General features: G+C 43.0%; 1 protein-coding gene across 2 annotated transcripts in view; it reads left to right on the forward strand.

Annotated features, from left to right (window-relative positions):
• Window positions 1–18,413, forward strand: part of ddx10 (DEAD (Asp-Glu-Ala-Asp) box polypeptide 10) — a 62,371-nt gene extending 43,958 nt beyond the window's left edge. The window contains exons 17-18 of one of the 2 annotated variants that reach the window (XM_071327641.1): window positions 13,803–13,945; window positions 17,961–18,413. In XM_071327641.1, coding sequence (XP_071183742.1) covers window positions 13,803–13,945; window positions 17,961–18,153 — 336 coding nt within the window. In that variant the 3' untranslated portion in view covers window positions 18,154–18,413. The remainder of the gene's footprint in view (window positions 1–13,802; window positions 13,946–17,960) is intronic. The other variant, XM_071327645.1, reaches the window with a different exon arrangement.
• The last annotated feature ends 1,094 nt before the right edge of the window (window positions 18,414–19,507 follow it).

Genomic DNA, 19,507 nt, shown 5'->3' on the forward strand with positions numbered 1-19,507 from the left:
CCCATTTTGAAGCACTTCATGTGTACAGGGTGTTCCCATTTTGAAGCACTTCATGTGTACAGGGTGTTCCCATTTTGAAGCACTTCATGTGTACATGGTGTTCCCATTTTGAAGCACTTCATGTGTGCAGGGTGTTCCCATTTTGAAGCACTTCATGTGTGCAGGATGTTCCCATTTTGAAGCACTTCATGTGTACAGGGTGTTCCCATTTTGAAGCACTTCATGTGTGCAGGGTGTTCCCATTTTGAAGCACTTCATGTGTACAGGGTGTTCCCATTTTGAAGCACTTCATGTTTCTTAGAACTCCGCCTATCCGGCAGGCCCAGAGGGAAAATCAAGTGCACCTATAGGCCTACCACTAGCCAATCAGATGACTCAGATCACCGTGTCTGCACAGTTTCCTCGAGCCAGAGACTGGTAAAATAAGCTTTGACCGCACAGCAAAGTTGATAATGTGAGATTTCAACACTTTTAAAACCATGACTAGGGAAAGACTCAACGAATACAGCAAAGAGCTGCTGTTATTATGAGTTAGCTTATAATTCAGTTATTCAGCGCTGTCAACACTTTGTTCAACAGTTTTATAAGCCATAAAATGTGCGTTCTCTCTAATTCCACTCACGCTACAAGCAGGCTGCAGCTGCAATGAATGAATATAGCGAAGTGTTTTGATAAGCTTGCGTTATTATTTGCTGCTTGTCTTTTTTAATATTGAGAAATATTTTTCTTTCTCTGGTCATAGGAGTAACACCATTAATTTGCGCATGAGGCATAAATAATGCAGTTTGACTTAAGTTTCGCCATCGGCTGGGGGAGGGAGCCTCGCATCCAACTCACCATCTGATGCAGGCCATCAGTCCAGTAAAAAGCTGTGCCTCACAAGTAATGCAACAAATGATCTAGCAGTGTGATCATATACCTAATATGTTGAAATATCATTTCAAAATGGTCTGAGCAGAACAACATTGGTGGGGCAGTTCAAGCTTAGCCAATAAGCAGTGCTAATGTATTGGGCCTATAGCCTACAGCACAAACCTCATGTTCAACAAATTCTAATAATCTGAGCGGTAGAGGTTGGCTTGCATTTTGACTTGGTGATCTTGACTTAGAAAAGGTTGGTTGGCATCCCAAATGGAGCCGTGGTCTAAGGCAGTGCTAGCTGTGCCACTAGAGATCCTGGTTCGAGTCCAGGCTCTGTCGCAGCCGGCCGTGACCAGGAGACTCATGGGGGCGGCGCACAATTGGGCCAGCGTCGTCCGGGTTAGGAGAGGGTTTGGCCGGCAGGGATGTTCTTGTCCCATCGCGCACTAGTGACTCCTGTGGCGGGCCGGGCGCAGTGCACGCTGGTGTTACCTCCGACACATTGTTGCGGCTGGCTTCCGGGTTAAGTGGTTATTGTGTCAAGAAGCATTGCGGCTTGGCTGGGTTGCGTTTCGGAGGACGCACGGCTCTTGACCTTCGCCTCTCCCGAGTCCGTACGGGAATTGCAGCGATGGGACAAGACTGGAACTACAGATTGGATACCACGAAATTGGGGAGAAAAAGGGGTATAATCACAAAATAAAAGGTTGGTGACCACTGGTGTAGAGAATTATTGTACCATCTAAACCGCTGTGAAATATATTTTCCATAACTAAAAATATTGTATTTTCAGCTGTTTGAAGCTGGTGTACAAAACCTAAAGTAAGATGCAAAAATGAAACTTAAGAACGGGAATCATAGAAATAGAGCACATAGAACAGATCTACAACTTCTTAGACTCGCTTTCAATGAGAATTACAGATTTATAACACATTTCTGAGAATTTGGTTGGGTGTCACAAAAACCTACATATTGCAGCTTTAAATCTGGCCATTTTTTAAAGTAGCTTTTTTCTTAATTTGTTCATTTTCTGTTGTCCCTGAAGTCTGCTCTTATGTTTTACCAGCTGCATGGTAAACCAGGCTGCTTCCTCCTGGTATTGATGGGGGCTGTGTGTTGAACTATGCTCCGCCATACCGAACACTTCTCACTGCCATCCTCCCACTCACACAGAGACAATTAGAGCATTACAGGCTGTCTCCATTGGGCAACGGGCCTTCAACCCTCCACCGTTGTCTCATTTATCATCGCTAACACTTTTCCCCAAAGCCTGCGAGCGCAACCATGGTGCCCTCAATAAAGCAGCAGGCCAGACTTATCCAGGCTAACGCTTGGGGAGACTTCGTGCTTGTTTGTTAAGGATTTGGAAGGAATTTGGAAAGTCTTAGGTCAGATATAGCTTGTTAACAAAATGAAGTGCCTTCTACATTGTCCTTGAGTTTCAAGGTTTTTTTGTCATTTGAAGTTTTGCTTTTGTGTAGTTTTGTGGTCCTGGAGTATTTATTTAATCTTCAAGTTCTCTAGGCAAGATAGATGCAGCATCTTGTTTCTAAGTGTGCTATTGATCATATAAGCACAATGCCCAGGAGTTGGATACCTTAAGGCAGGTATTCCCAAACTGGGGTACGCACAATGCCGTCGGGGGAACGCCAAATAAAATGTGATTCATAATTATTATTATTTTTTCACAGTTTCAAACAGTCCATTTATATTTTCCAACAGGCCAGACTTATTTGGGTTTCTTTTATCGCCTGGGTAGTCTTGTTTCACTGCCAAAAAGAAAATTAAACAATCTAGTGTTCAGCGAAATAACAACACAATGTCAAGTACAGGTAGCCTAGTCAAATAATTAACATCCGATCACATTAACTGTTACTCTCTCGCGGGAATTCCACTAACGGTCCGTATTTAGCCAAACATAGCTGCTGCTCATTCCGTTTGCTCAAAAATGTATAAGTGGTTAAAAAATGTAAGGCCTGCGTCCATAGACACATACCAGCTCTACTGGTAGAACTGCTACTACCAGCAGTACTACACCTGCACCTGTTGAAGACACAAGTTGTTCTGCTTCCACGAGCACATCCAATGCTAGCATCAGTAATTCTACATTTGTTGTTAGCCCAGCTAGCATGGACACTGACAGTTGTGAATCTGATGCAGCCGAAAGAGCTACTGCCCCCTTACCCGGGAAGCACCGAACAGACAGGGACGTTGGACCATCAGAGGCGCAAATGTGATGAGAACTACATTGATTTGGGGATCACTTATATTGATATTAGTGCCTTTCCTCAGCCACAGTGTGTTATATGTGCAAAGTACCATCTCACAACTCAATGAAACCTTCACTTTTGCGCAAACATTTAGAAACAAAACTTGCCAATTTAAAAAATAAGCCACAGGAGTTTTTTGAGCGAGAATTAAAGACTTTCGAGTAGTAAGACATGTATAAAAGCAACAGATACCATTAATAAGAAGGGGCTAGAAGCGTCTTATATGGTGAGCTACCGAGTGGCTAGGACAGGCAAGCCCCAGACTATTGTGGAGGACTTTAATTCTTCCTGCTGCCGCAGATATGGCTGGGACAATGCTATGACAATAGGCCAAAAAAAAATATACAGACAATGCCTTCAAACAACGCTGTTGCACGATGCATCATTGACATGGCAGGAGATGTTTTGAAACAATTACTGCTTCGCATACAAGCCAGTGAATTCTATGCGTTACAGCTGGATGAGTCAACAGACGTGGCGGGCCTGGCACAGCTCCTGGTATATGTCAGTTACATTTATGGGGGGTCAATTAAGGATGACATCCTCTTCTGAAAACCACTGTATATTTTCTGAACTATGCAATGATATGGGCAGCAACCATGTAACGCTTTTACAACATACAGAAGTGCTCTGGTTATCAAGGGGCAAAGTATTGACACGTTTTTTTAAATTGAGAGATGAGCTGAAAGTTTTCTTTACTGACCGTCATTTTCACTTGATGAAGAGTTTCTCACACGACTGGCCTATCTGGGTGATGTTTTTTCTCGCCTTAATGATCTGAATCTAGACTTACAGGGACTCTCCGCAACTATATTAAATGTGCGGGACAAAATTGAGGCTATGATTAAGAATTTGGAGCTCTTCTCTGTCTGCACTAACAAGGACCTTCCTCCAGTCCACTTACCGATATCTGAACAAGAGAGCCTCGTCGAAATTGCAACAAGTGGTTCTGTGAAAATTGAATTTAATCAGAAGCCACTGCCAGATTTCTGGATTGGGCTGTGTTCAGAGTATCATGCCTTGGCAAATTGCGCTGTTAAGACACTGATGCCCTTTGCAACCACGTACCTATGTGAGAGTGGATTCTCGGCCCTCACTAGCATGAACATTAAATACAGGCACAGACTGTGTGTGGAAAAGGATTTAAGACTGAGACTCTCTCCATTACAACCCAACATTGCAGAGGTATGTGCATCCTTTCAAACACACCCTTCTCATTATAGAGTTATTCACAATTTTCGATGCACAAATAAAGTTTTATGTAAGATAGCGAAATAAAGAGTACACTTATTGATTATAATTGTTAATTGTGCCCTGGTCCTGTAAGAGCTCTTTGTCACTTCCCACGAGCCGGGTTGTAACAAAAACTCACATTAATTAAACATAAGAATGAGCGTATCATATAGTGTGTGCGTGGCAGGCTTACAATGATAGGAAAAATCAACATTTGAAAGTGCGCTGACCCTGGTGCTAGAGGGGGTACGCAGCTGGAGGTTGAATGTTTGAAGGGTACGGGACTTTAAAAAGTTTGGGAACCACTGCCTTAAGGATATTATAAAGATGAGATTTGTCTCTGACGAATGACCGGGCTCATAGGCTGTGCGTGAGTTAAGTTTGGGGAAGCCCCCCCCCCCCCAAATCACCTTTATTAATAAGCATTTAATGCATCCATCTTAGCATTTTCAGACTAATGTAAGAGCCGACTATTCCTAATGTGATGAGTAGATTGGATGGTGATGAATTAAGATTATAATAGCTTACTCACTGTTTGCAAAACAAATAGGCTGCCGTTCTGAAATATGCGTTTCTTGTCCATTCTTTGCACTTGTTTGGCGCTCAGCCCCAGCTATACGAAAAACATTTATGAAGTGTACGTTATTTATAATAAGTTTCACATTTTACATGTTGTTAGTTGTATGTATTGTATATACGTGGTATACACTGTCCAATGAAATGCTTACAAGTTTTTTTCTCAACAATAAGAAATTATAAAATAGAAATATTTAGTAAACATTTTAGCATAAGTATAATACAGGAAGGCACAATTTATAGTACAATATTTACACATGTATCAAGGAAGGGGGTATTGGTGGGCAAGTGTTTTAAAATGTGCACTGTTAGCAGTAGTAAATAAAGAGCCGTGTGTGGGTGGACTACATGACCAGAAGTATGTGGACACCTGCTTTTCGAACATCTCATTCCAAAATCAAGGGCATTAATATGGAGTTGATCCCCTTTGCTGCTATAACAGCCTGCACCCTTCTGGGAAGGCTTTCCAATACATGTTGGAACATTTGCTGCAGCCATGAGCATTAGTGAGGTTGGGTACTGATGTTGAGCGATTAGGCCTGGCTCAGTCGGCGTTGCAATTCATAGAATGGCCATAATAAATAAAAAAATATAGCCTGCACTTGAATAGCGAATGGAAGATACGTGTGGTTTGTAAAGCAGATGAATGTGCTTAATTTGAAGAATGTAGTAATCAACAGAGCAGCACGAGAAAGTTGTCATTCTCTTTTAAATAGTGGCCAGTCAGAACAAGGTTTTCACACACAATTGCTCATTGACTGGGCTTATAAGAACACATGTATCACTAGGATATGGGTTCTCCAACAGTGTTCCAGGGGTCTTGGGCCTAAAGGCTATGTTTAGAGTTATTTGGCCACTTTAGTTGTGTTACAAACCTTTTCAAAACATATAAGCATAGGGCCTCCCGAGTGGTGCAGCGACCTAAGGCACTGCATCGCATTGCTAGAAGAGTTACTGCAGACCCGGGTTCATTCCCGGGCTGTGCCACAATCTGCCACACCCTTTGCTGACGTGTATATAATCAAGTACACAATCTCCATAGACAAACATTGGCAGTAGAATGGCTTTACTGAAGAGCTCAGTGACTAGGGTGCCACCTTTTCAACAAGTCAGTTCGCCAAATGTCTGCCCTGCTAGTGCTGCCCCAGGTCAACTGTAAGTGCTGTTTATGTGAAGTGGAAACTTCTAGGAGCAACAACGGCTCAGCTGCGAAGTGGTAGGCCACACAAGCTCACAGAACGGGACCCCCGACCCGAGTGCTGAAAATCGTAGCGCATCTGTCCTCGGTTTCAGCACTCACTACTGACTTCCAAACTGCCTCTGGAAGCAACTTCATCACAAAACATGTTTGTCAGGAGCTTCATGAAATGTGTTTTCATGACCAAGCAGCCGCACACAAACATAAGATCACCATGCGCAATGCCAAGTGTCGACTAGAGTGGTGTAAAGTTTGCCGCCATTAGACTCTGGAGTGATGAGTCACGCTTCACCATCTGGCAGTCCGACGGACGAATCTGGGTTTGGTGGATGCCAGGAGAACGCTTACTGCCCGAATGCATAGTGCCAACTGTAAAGTTTGGTTGAGGAGGAATAATTGTCTGGTGCTGGTTTTTCATGGTTCGGGTTAGGCCCCTTAGTTCCAGTGAAGGGAAATCTTAAAACTACAGCATAGAATGACATTCTAGACGATTCTGTGCTTCCATTTTTGTGGCAACAGTTTAGGGAAGGTACTTTCCTGTTTCAGCATGACAATGCCCCCGTGCACAAAGCAAGGTCCATACAGAAATAGTTTGAGATCGGTGTGGAAGAACTTGACTGGCCTGCACAGAGACCTGACCTCATCCACATCGAATACCTTTGGAGTGAATTGGAACGGCAACTGCGAGCCGGGCCTAGTCGCCCAACATCAATGCCCGACTTCGCTAATGCTCTTGTGGCTGAATGGAAGCAATCCCTGCATCAATGTTCCAACATCTACTGGAAAACCTTCCCAAAAGAGTGGAGGCTGTTATAGCAGCAAAGGGGGGACCAACTCCTTATTAATACCCATTATTTTCGAATGAGGTGTTTGACTGCAGTCATTAATCTTGACTGCCGGTTCACCATAACAGCTGTACACAAGGTAAGGTATTGAAAACAGGGGTGCCAATAATTTTGACACCTATCTAGTCGAGAGAAAATAACAGTACTTGTTAAACAAAATCTCTATCTGAGCAATTGTATTAGTATAATATAGCTCAGTATTTGTATTTATTTTATCAAGGGTACCAATAATTTTGGACCAGATTGTATATGTTGATTTTATGTGATGTGCTTCCCAATGTGACACAGTTCAGTCATGTAAAGAACATTTCATATACAAAGCTGTTAGGCTTTGGAGGCTCTTATCATCCTCGCACAGACCAGTGCACAAACATGAACATTTTGATACTGGCCCTACCAAGCCCACTTAGCTCGCTGACGTTTGAGTGAAGCTGATTTAACCACCACTCCAACTCTTTTAAATAGAGATCTCCCAAGACTAAGATTTATCAAACAAATCCCCCACTTCGGACAGATGGCGTTTTGCTTGACTCATTTCCAAACCCAGGATAAGTGTATTACTGTGATGGCATGCCAAGAGAACCACAATGCCCGGACTCTGCATCAGAAGTTGAAGTTAGAAGGGGTAACCGCCCTTTGTTGGTATTTTAAAAGTAATCTTTGCAGAGAATTTGGCAGCAGCCTGATGGCCAATCCAGTGTTTCTCTGCTCCTCCTGGAATAATTATATCCGTCAGAGTCCGAGATAACTGGAAAGCAGCCGTTGTCATCCGTTTCAGGAGGCCGTCCACAGTTTCAAGATGGCTGCTGTCATGTCTATTCTTTTCCCATTCTCTCTGGAGGATACCTCGTATAACAAGCATATGCAAATGCAGGTGTGTGGATGCAGCGATTTAATTGTCCAATCGATGCCTCGGCACTGGTGTTGGGAAGAGGTATCCATACCACCCTTTGACAACTGATTCTCAATGGACCTGGTGGTGCTCTTGTGCTCAGTTACCACATCTACAGTGTTTTGTACCTGAACCGGTGCTATCATTTATTGCTTTCAATTGATACCTAAAAGCCCATCTCTCTTAAGTGTTCTATGCAGCAAATTAAGATTCTAGTTTTGCACATAGTTTTGGTGTCCAAATGGGTACGAATATTATCTAATGAGCTGTATCAATGTTAAGCTCAAGGCTTTTCGGGTTTGTTCACTACCTTGTCTCATAACCTTCACTATAGTATCTATAAACCCTCTTAGATTTAGCATCTGTGCATTTTCGAATCCTGGCAAGCCTTTTAGGTCTTACTTTTATGTAATCCTGATGAGAAATGCCGGTGGTAGCTCTGCATGCGCCAATGAGTTCAGACAGTCTAATGTCTGACAGGTTAGTAATAAATGTTCCCTCCATGCTGCCTGAGACTGCTTTCCACTTTTCCCAGAGTTAGACTTTCAGAGATGAAGCTCTAAATGAGAATCCATCACCAGGGGCCTGAAGAGATTTGATTAAAGTCCACCAGGGAGCGTGAGCTGTGGTGGCATGTCAGAATTTCTCCTAAAATACTTCTGTGTTCTCATCAATCTGTCCTCCCTTCTCTTTTATTGCTCCCACACTGGGATTTCTGTCTGTGTTAGTGTTTTGTGCCTAGTTGTTGGCCCAATGTTGATACAGAGCCCATGCTTTAATCAGTAAACTCCTAAATTGAATGAATAGGTGGAAATAAGGCTTCCTGGATGTTCTAGATGAGCGTGTCCTGAAAAATTAATGCCTAGTATTCCTGCGTTTAAAGCGTCACATACATTTGATGGTCTCCTAAATGCTAAGTGATTACAGCGTTTATTTAAATATTCATTGGCTAAAGTGCTGGCTGGAGCCATTCTAAGCTGGCACGAGGCATGGATTTTGCCTGTGTGTGGAGATTGAGACACCTTAATCGACGTGACATCCCAGGTGGTGCCTCTGAAGATGTGTGTTAAACTAGCTGACACTGTAAAGGCTTGTAAAAGAAGGCTGTGCGCACACACAAGGGAAATAAACATTGCATGATGTTGAATGTCAGCTTTTTACTTTGACCTTAAAATAATGGTGGTGCCTTGAAAAGCTTTGAGCTAATAATAATGATATAGTTATTTTATATGGTGCTTTTCATTACAAACAAGAATGTCAGTGGCATTGAAAACAAAAACGAATGTAGGGATCTTGCCGTTCATGGTTGGTCTTCCACAGCTTCCGATGTCTAGGCAGTTGGTCTTCCACAGCTTCCGATGTCTTGGCAGTTGGTCTTCCACAGCTTCCGATGTCTAGGCAGTTGGTCTTCCACAGCTTCCGATGTCTAGGCAGTTGGTCTTCCACAGCTTCCGATGTCTAGGCAGTTGGTCTTCCACAGCTTCCGATGTCTAGGCAGTTGGGGTCTTCCACAGATTCCGATGTCTAGGCAGTTGGGGTCTTCCACAGCTTCCGATGTCTAGGCAGTTGGGGTCTTCCACAGCTTCAGATGTCTAGGCAGTTGGGGTCTTCCACAGCTTCCGATGTCTAGGCAGTTGGGGTCTTCCACAGCTTCCGATGTCTAGGCAGTTGGGGTCTTCCACAGCTTCAGATGTCTAGGCAGTTGGGGTCTTCCACAGCTTCCGATGTCTAGGCAGTTGGGAAAGGCAGTCAGTAGCAGTAGCTTGAGGGGAGGGAGCCAAGACAAGCTGAATAAACTGGCTTGCCATCATCATTCCTGTAACTCTGTGGGTTACCACCAGTTATTTCAGATCAACCCTCATTAAGTTAAAAACTAAAGAATTTGATTGAAAAAATGCAATTAAAAACACTTAAAATAACAAACATATGCACAACATTTAGAGCTTTCTGCCCCACAGCGCCATGGCAACCACTGAAGATGACGTTATTAATGTATAATATGACATCCTGTTTCAATCAATACATGGCATGCCATATACTGTGGAATTTACAGCTAAAGGTGCTCTGAGTATTGTATTGTTATTTTCCAGACAGTATCTGTAATATGTCTAAAGGGTTTTCAGTTTCTAAGGTAACACTGGCTCCTCTCTCAGCTCAAAATGGCATTCTTGTTTTGATGAGTCCATAAGTCTCCCTAGAGGGGGCTGAGATTGCATTAACTTGAACATCTGAGACTGTACTGAAGATAATGAAATGAGACCACGCACAGGCCTGCTTGGTGGTGTGGAATTATGCTGCCAGTTCTTCAGTATTTTTAGTTTATGATACAGTCAGCTTTGTTTTTTTTTGTAATTACTAATATATTGGTCAAATTAAGAGAGACTCATTGTTGCTGTTAATCTGTAGAGAATGATCAGGTTACAAAAAATACAGTTCTCATCTGTAGTGCTGGGCAGTTTACCATATTTTACTATACTGAACAAAAATATAAATGTAACATGTCACAATTTCAAAGATTTTACTGAGTTACAGTTCAGATAAGGAAATGTGTCAATTGAAATTCATTAGGCCCTAATCTATGGATTTCACATGACTGGTCAGGGGTGCAGTCAGGCCCAGCCAATCAGAATGTGTTTTTCCCCACAGGGGCCTTATTAAAAACGTAAATACTCCTCAGGTACCAGTGATGATGTAGGCCTAGATAGGCATGTTTGTGCAACGGTAAGAAACCATGTAATGTAACATCTAATTAGAGTCCCCTGGAAACACTGACCAACACTTTGGTTCCTACACTGTCAATATTCCTACACTGGCGTATTCATTCATTGTCATGTCAAACAATATATTCAAGGTGCTGCCCACTATATTCCAACCATAGAATTAGATGAATCATTCTATTTCCATGATCCCAACAGTTCACCAATTAACTAGGCATATATTTTTCCCCCCATATTATGCAGCTCTGTGGTAATGATAACAAAAATGCAGAAATTGATGAAAATGCTGACAATTTTAGTTTGAAGTTAGATAGAACAGTATAAAATGTTCAGAATGGTAGTGTTTCCACCCTAGGGTCATGAACTACTCATAAAGCATCTTTAGGAAGTTTTTTATTATTGAAAAACATAAAATACCATCATACCATACATCAAATATTGTGATATGATATTTTGGCCAAATCGCCCTACTCATCTGATTTCAAGTTTGTTGGGACACACTGGTACTGTGTGTTTCTCCCTGCTCTGTTTCAGGGGTCTGGTTTGTAACTGTCCCTGACGTCAGCATGAGGCAGGGACAGTTCAATTCTGTTCAAGTGGATATGACAGGACTGTTCTTGCCGCAGGTCTTGCTAGCAGAATTTCAAATGAATCGTACTAAAGCCAGGTCTCCATACGGGATTGGTTTACAGCGCGCACAGACACTGAATCTGTCTCCCTGCACAGCAAGACTAGCGGCAGGAAACTGCTGCTGATACTCCTACTTAGTGTTCTAACATTAGATAAAGCAAAGATTAGATTTCCTCCCTAGATACTAGAATTGCTACAAGTCCCACCCCCATCCACATTTTGTTGCCTCTGGGTCGTAAATGGGTATAGGAGTCGATAAGATCTCTAACATGAGAAGAGTCGAAAACTGGCATACCGTGTACTCCCCTTCCTCACTAACGTGCTTGAGCGGTTGCTAGCCTCACAAATCCAACAACATATAGCATCTCATGAACTTTTTGAGCCCCTCCAGTGAGGCTTACGGGCTATGCATAGCACTGAAACTTCCTTGGTTAAGGTAGTGAACGACGATCTCTGTGCTGCTGAAGCTGGGAACATCTCCATCCTCCTGGACCTGTCTGTAGCATTTGACACTGTCATCAGATTTTAACTGGCCACATCTAGAGGCTTCTTGGAGTCTCCAGAACACCCCTTGCCTGGTTCCACTACCCATCTGATAGACAAGAAATTGTCTCCCTTGGAAACTGCAGATCTGCCACAGCCCCTGTATCACAAGGTGTCCCCCAAGGCTGTGTTAGGTCCATTACTGTTTATTATTTACATGCTACTCCTTGGTCAGTTTCTCCCATCACTTTGGACTCAGATTTCACTATTATGCAGATGCACATCTAGATCCACTCAAAAAAGTCTGTCATCGTGTTTAGTCATCTCCCTGGTTAGTCTGTCATCGTGTTCGGTGTACTTTTATATACTTACTTATTTCTATGGGATTGTATTGCTTTTCATCCTGCTGCATGTGATTTGGGGTGTCTTGAAAAGCACTTCAAATGAAATGTATTATTATTGTATGCATATTAAGCCTACATATGCGGCATATTGCTTCAATGTCATCCACTAAGCTTAGAACTCTGCCTTTTATTCCATTTCTTGTGGATATCTCTTCATTAAATCAGCAAAGTGCATTGAACTATTGACTTACCAGCTCTTTAGTCTGTAGTCACAAGAACGTAGGAAAATCCATAGTGCAGGTTATGTTTGGAAAGTTATGAAAGAGGTAGAGTGTATTGCTGTAGCTAACTCGGGTCTCCCATAACATTTCATGCTCATGACCTTTTGTTTTCCACGGTAGCCTTTGACCTGATTGCGCTAACAGGCCGGGTCATGATACGTACCTTTTTTGTTTTTAACCTTTTTCAAACAATCAGTGGGGGAGGTCTTTCACACACATCAGATGGACTGATACATTGTTTTGTCTGGACAGAGCTGTTGGTTTAGAAAGCAGAGCTTTGAAGATTGTTTTCAAAGCCAGTTGAAATTGAGCAGCCCACCTTCTAGTCATGAGAATCAGCTTAGGTCTTAACGTTCCATCGAGTTGCTAAAAACAGCAATATTGTCCTCTCTTTCTTCAAGGCTTTCTAGAAGCTATTAATAGTCTGGGAGGGGCAAATAAGGCTTGTTGAACACTGAGGTTAGCGACACGGATTCAGATATGTGGAACAAACAGGGCCCTCTCATTATAGCTGTCCATAGAGAAATCTACCACAGATGCGTTTGTCCCAAATTCTTTCATAAAATGGCGTCCCTGTGGGTCTGAGAACCTGAGCTCATTAACAAGTGCGTTCCACTGGGCAGTTTCATCCATTTGAAGTAGATCAATTATTTCCCTCTTTTCCTTCTCCCTCTCTCAGTACCTCCCCTCTCATTCCCTGCTTAGATTAAAGAGCACCCAGTGAAACGCCTTACAACTTCCACTATTTGTCACTTTTATTGCCCTCCGAATATGTAGGTTACATTGTGTGAGGGAGATCCACGGGTTATTAGTGAAACACACAGAAGCAGAGTGGTTTGGTGCCCCCGATTCTGTGTTTACGCTGCTCACATTGAGGCTTACCCCTCTGCCTGTCTCTAAATCTTTTTATCGAGCTGCGTTTATCTTGCCCCTCTTCTTTTAACCTGCTCTTGATTCAGGCGGAGTTTGTTTGACTCATCCTATACTGCTTTAACCTTCTAGATATTTGTATCCGTCAGGCCTTCACTGTGAATATATTTTCATACTATTATTTCGGTCCGCCACTGCAGTATTTCTACTTGCCAGCTTCAGACTTGCAGTATTATCGCTGAGTTCATTTAGGGATGTGATTTAGTGTGGCTTGGCAAGCTTTCTCTTCGTGAAAGATAACATTCATTAATTGGGCACACAAACATTGGTACATATACATTACTGTTTATGGGTGAAGTTTTCTCCCTCTAACCATGTTAATTCATTGATTGCATTGCTAATGCCAACTGCTAATTTCCTGTCTTACCCTCACTCACAGTTACACCTGTACCTTTTTGAATGTCTGTTTCGGTCAGTAAGAACTTTTTGAAGACATTCGGTGGAACATTCATAGGGGTTCATATAGTCTTCACGCAATTGGTTGATTTGCTTATTGGATCCAACACCTGAGGTATTTGTAGTAATGGTGTATTTTGTCCTAGGAGCAGAAGTCCAGCGAGGAGGATGAAGAAGAGGAGGTGGTAGCGTACCTGGGTGGTTCTGATGGAGAAGAGTTTGACCCCAGCACGCTGCCCGACCCGGACAAACTACACTACCACTCAGAGGAAGAAGATGACCAGATCAGGTAAAAAAGGCTACTGTACCATCTAGTCTTTAGGCTGAAACTGGATGCATGATAGACTAAAGGTTCCATACAGGGCTTTTATAATCACTTGACAATGCGCAGCCCCTATCTGTACGGATTTTGTGATGAGTAAATCTGAAAGAACAGGCATCAATTCGACCAAGCATAGATTAGATGTCTGGATGTCACTGATGCATTCCAATCCTTTCAAAACTACCAGACACAGTCGAGAAGACATGGTTTGACATTTCTCAAGGAATCCATATTGGGGGAAAATGAGATGCTCAGCGTTTTAGGCCTGGCGGTCTGTCGTAGAGGGGTTGTTTCTATTGAGCATTAATAGATTCATTAGATTTGCAATGTTGTATCACTGCTTGGCTGCCTGGGGTTATTGGGATTTGTGGTGTAATCGCCTCCGGAGCAGAATTATACCCTTTCCAGGAGGGAGGACTCACTCTGTAGCTTGCCGAGGCATTGATCGCGGGCGGACAGCAGATAGGCCATAAAGTGTGTAATTAGAGGCAGATTTAAAGTGGCAGCCGAGGGTGAAGGGCAACGTGGCCTCTCGCTACAGGGTAATGCACCAAGGATTTAAAGGCGGAGAGGCAGGCAGGACGAGGCTTCTGGTTTTCTGCTCCACGTCTTCCTGTCTCTTCTCAATGTTTTGTCTACTACGGCAGTGGTTCCCATCCAGGGGTACTAGGTACATGAGGAGACTCATGAAACCATAGTCTTACTGGTAAAATGCACATGGGGGGGGGGGGGGGGGGGGTCCTCCGGGCAGAGCAAAATTCAGTTGGTGGTAGAGTAACTGGAAAAGGTTGGGAACTACTGTACTACGGACTATTGTCTTTGTGCTCTCGCTCTAACTTGTTTCTACTTATCTCCCTTTCAATTCCTCATGCTTCTCTCTCTCTCTGCCTGTCTTTCGCTCCCTTCGCCTGCATTTATTCCTCCCTTTGGCTTCCCGTGTGTGGAGGATCAGCAGATGTTCCCTCCTCCTCCTCCTCCGTTAGCCCAGAGGGCTGCAGGCGAGAGCAGATTTACAGTCTGCTCCACTTCCCTGCGTTCACTGCATGACTACGATGGCCCTTTACCACGCAGATCTACCGCCAGCCTGCCTGTCTCTCTCCCCAGGATGCTGGTTTATACTAGGGAGGGATTTCTCAGAACACTACCACTTATATATCACCCTCTCCTTGACACCTTCTACTGCACCTCCTCCTCTCTCTTTCCCTCTCTCTCTTTCCCTCTCTCTCTTTCCTCCTAGTGTCTTCTTCTGGCAGATTTCCACACCACTATCTGTAAGAGAAACCTCCCTGTGCTGCTTGTATAAGACCTGGCCATTGTTACAGCGCACCAAGAATATACTGTACTGTCCATCCATTCACTCTGGGCTTATCCCTGCTGAATCCATCCATGCCTGTACTGGCCAGTTCTTCTGTCTGACTCCATTGCTCACATCCTGGGGTGATGATGAATGGAAGTGTAATTGAGTCTCCCTGTCTGACTTAACCGCTGAGCTGTTTGACCATGATCTCCAGGGCAACAGATGGTGGTATGATGCATGGTGGTAGGATTATGGAGTAGCGGATGGATGGATGTCCCCAAGACAGCTCTAAGGCCAATTGGCTGTACCTGGATATAGACATTCATAAGCATGTTACTTGCTAACCCGTAAGGGAGCTATTGCTCGATGCACAGCCTTGAGCGGCGCATATTTCTCTTGTTTCTAGCACAATGTTAATTATGTATAACCACCACCAGGGGGACAGCAACACAACTTAAGCCATGATTGACATGAGGGCCATAACATGTGAAACGTTCCCTCATATCAGTTGTTAACCCCTTTCCAGTCTATACTTTATACACTAACACATACAGTTCCGTTGGCTAAAAGCCTTAAATAATTCAACAGAGACTTAGATTAGACAGTGATTGAACCAAACAATACAGGCAGAAATTGTTTGGTTAAATCATCTTCAGCACTACACAGTACATTGAGCCTTCCTAAGCGTTGGAACTTATGTAAAGATTCATTTATTTATTTAAGATACAGTACTATTTATTCCATCATAGACGTGTAGCTATATAGGGTATGTTATTGCCACTCGGTTGTTTATTTTCCACTGGTCAGATTCTTGTTCTCAGCCAAGTGTAAGATATAGCTTGGCTGGTGTGTTATGGCGCCCAGGAGTATATTAAACACAATACTATATGAGACCTGCTGGCCTGAGGAATTAAATTGAGTCTACAGCAAAAACACTTAGGATAAGAGCAATGATACAGAGGCACAGAAATCCGACGAAGGGGGTCAGTTATGGGGTAAATTAGGAACTTGTCAGAATGAGTCCCATTTCTGCTCTTTGAAATCTACTGTTGCTGCTCTTTTGGCTATTATAGATGATAATTGTAAATATAACTTCTGATCAGGTAGGACCATTCCCCAACTTCTCATGTCTCACAATCTGTACCAAACAGATGTGCTACACACTGTTCTTCATTTGGGCTCAGGTTGTGTTCACCATGGCCTAAGGTTAGCGAGAACCACCCTGTCAGCACTAACAAAACAGCAAAGCAAGACAAATGTACCACTGGTATTCCCCTTTCCTTTTTACTTTGGGTGAAATCACTCCTCCTTATGGCTAGCGGAAAGACTGTCTAGACAATGCGCTTGCCTACATGTTTGTGGTTGGCAAGATTAATGTAATAGTAACTCGCCAAACCTTACTAATGTACACACCTGGGTCCTGATTCGTTAGACATGAAATGGAAGAAAATGGGCCGAAACGAGAAGAGGCCACCTGAACTTATTCATTCATTCAAAAAAAAACGCTTGTTTTATTTTTCCATTGCAAGCCGTTTTGTTACAGTGTGCTAGAGCTGGGACGATAAACCGCATGTGGGCATTTTGCTGATACATGTATCGTTCATTATGATAAGTTGCCTATACTAGAGAAATGTGAAGTTTGAAATTAAATAGGTTTGGTTATATGTTATCGCTAATGGGACAATTGATGGCTACAACAATCAAAATAGTAGTATTAGTTTAAAGGATAAATTGCATTAATTCAGTTAATTTATTGTGATATGGATTTTTGGCCGTATCTCACAGCTCTGGTGTGCCCTAATGAATATGACCCCAATGGGGTTCTGCATGCGTGGCAGCCATTTTGTTTTTTACCTAGTGCTCACCACCCAGTCCTAGAGCTGTGGAGTGTCAAAAATCGGCGACATGGATAATAGGAGCGATGGCTCGATCAGCAATGACTCATCGTTTCATTCTGCTTCCTGTTGACATGATAAAGCATTCCCATCTCCCTTTATCCACACCATTTGACTTCATGAAAGACTTAGACTTGTTTTGTTCGGCTCATTTGTTCGATTAATTCCATTATGCCATCACTGGTGTCTGATCATCTTGGCACTGAAAGAGTCCTGGAGATCTCTATAGAACTGCTTCTTTCCGCACCATCTCACAACTTTTGAATAAAGAGAGCCAGTTATGTGACGGATGCCTCTTTCCATCCCTCGATTACAAAGAAAACCAACAGTGGGCTACCGCAAGCAATCAAACAGCTAGCAACATTGGAAGACTTTTAACCAAATTGCCTCTGTTGCATTCCTCTACACCCTTCTTACACAGATTCCCATAATCCACGTTATTTCTCAACTAAGGCCCTGTGTTTTGGACAATCATGTCACATGACCTGGATTTTAACCTTTTTTATTTACAGCTTTTTCATCTAACAGTCCCATTTTCTTTTTATGTCAGATGGTCCAGCACTATCCCCAGACACTTTGCTTTTAATTTTTGGTGTAATTCTAATTTCTGGAAAAGGCTTAAAATAAAGGTTCTTAACAAGGTCATGTGACATTATAGCGCAAAACACAGGGTCCCTGCTCATAACCCCTTTCAAACCCATCTCCATAGATTGGCCCTCAATATAAACCCAACTCCCCTTGATATGCGCTGAACTGATTGTTGAACCCTTTCTCCTATCTCTGTTTAAAGCCCTGCTGCTGGGACGAGGAAGCGCATCCGCAGTGACCGCATTGATGACTCTGGTGAAGAAGAAGAAGAAGAGGAGGCAGCGGGGAGCAGGAAGAGACCCAGGCAACAAGCAACCGCCAAGCCCCTGGACACTGGCCTCTCTCTGGCCGAGGACGAAGCACTGGTCCTGCATCTGCTGGGGAACCGGAGCTAGGGCCAACACTGTCTTATGGCGGATCCTCTCCAATGTCTTGTCATTATTTGGGGATGTTCCCCACTATTTTGGGAACATAAAACAAATTAAATGTATGTTAGTTACAAGTGACCTGTTATTGTTTTCCTGTGATTACGTGTGCTTGTTTGGTACATAAAATGTAATTCAACATGAAAAACAAGTGCTTTAGCTAGTACCTGTCCACATACTTCTTTTTAAATGTCCTCAAGTGTTTATTTGAAATACAGTAATTTGCTCTACCTTATGTTTTGTTTCTCATTGTTCTAAAATACCCTTTCAAGTACCCATCTATTTCATGACAAAGTAATCACACAGCCATTTCCTTGGCATGTGTGTTTCTCTGCATCTCGTTCCAAGTGATGTCTCTTGTAATGTGATTAGATTCTAGCTCGATGCAGGTGCAACACGACCACCTTTCACTCACTTGGTTAAAGCCTGAAGCCCACTTTCAGCTTTTTCATTTCACAGATGTAAATGACTTTGGCACATTCTAGAAGGAAATGAATGTATAATTCCTTCAACCCCCTGTGATCTCACCAGAGGAGATCTGATCCACACTACAAGTGGGGACTGGCAGGCTGACCGATGTACATTATGCGGACATGCTTTTCCCAGCTCCCGAAACCTCTCTGTTTTCTGTCCCTTTGCCAATTTTGACTTAAATTCCCTCTCTTGCTGTCCCGGTAGTACTTTTTACTCTTGTTGATCTCCATCACACTGTTATCCCACATTACATCTCACTCCTCTTTCAGTTTTGTTCTCTCCATCTCTCACTGGCTCTTTCTGGTTCAGCACGTATACATTTTTCTCTCTCTCCCCTCACTGCAGTTCCATGTTTTGAAAACTGCTCTGCCAATGCAGCCTCAGATGACTTCAAACCACTGCCTTCTTTGGTGAAGCATAAAACGCTGCATCACTTGTGCCAAAAACAACAGTAATGGTATACCTTCATGTCTCAGTTGCCATCTGCGTCCTATCACCTGTTATTGCTATTTTCTCCTATTTTTGGACTTTGATGCTCATCTATAGCGCTATTTGACTTGATAGAAAGGAAAGATCCATTGACTGTAATATTAAAATACACCATATATATACGAAAGTATGTGGACACCCCTTCAAATTAGTGAATTTGGCTATTTCAGCCACGCCTGTTGCTGACAGGTGTATAAAATGGAGCACAGCCATGCAACCTACATAGACAAACATTGGCAGTAGAATGTCCTAACTGAAAAGTTCAGTGACTGTCAACCCGGCACTGTCATAGGATTTCCAACAAGTCAGTGAGTCAAATTTCTGCCCTGCTAGAGATGCCCCGGTCAACTGTAAGTGCTGT

This window comes from Salvelinus alpinus, chromosome 1 (assembly GCF_045679555.1).
Source record: "Salvelinus alpinus chromosome 1, SLU_Salpinus.1, whole genome shotgun sequence".
NCBI classification, from domain to species: domain Eukaryota; kingdom Metazoa; phylum Chordata; class Actinopteri; order Salmoniformes; family Salmonidae; genus Salvelinus; species Salvelinus alpinus.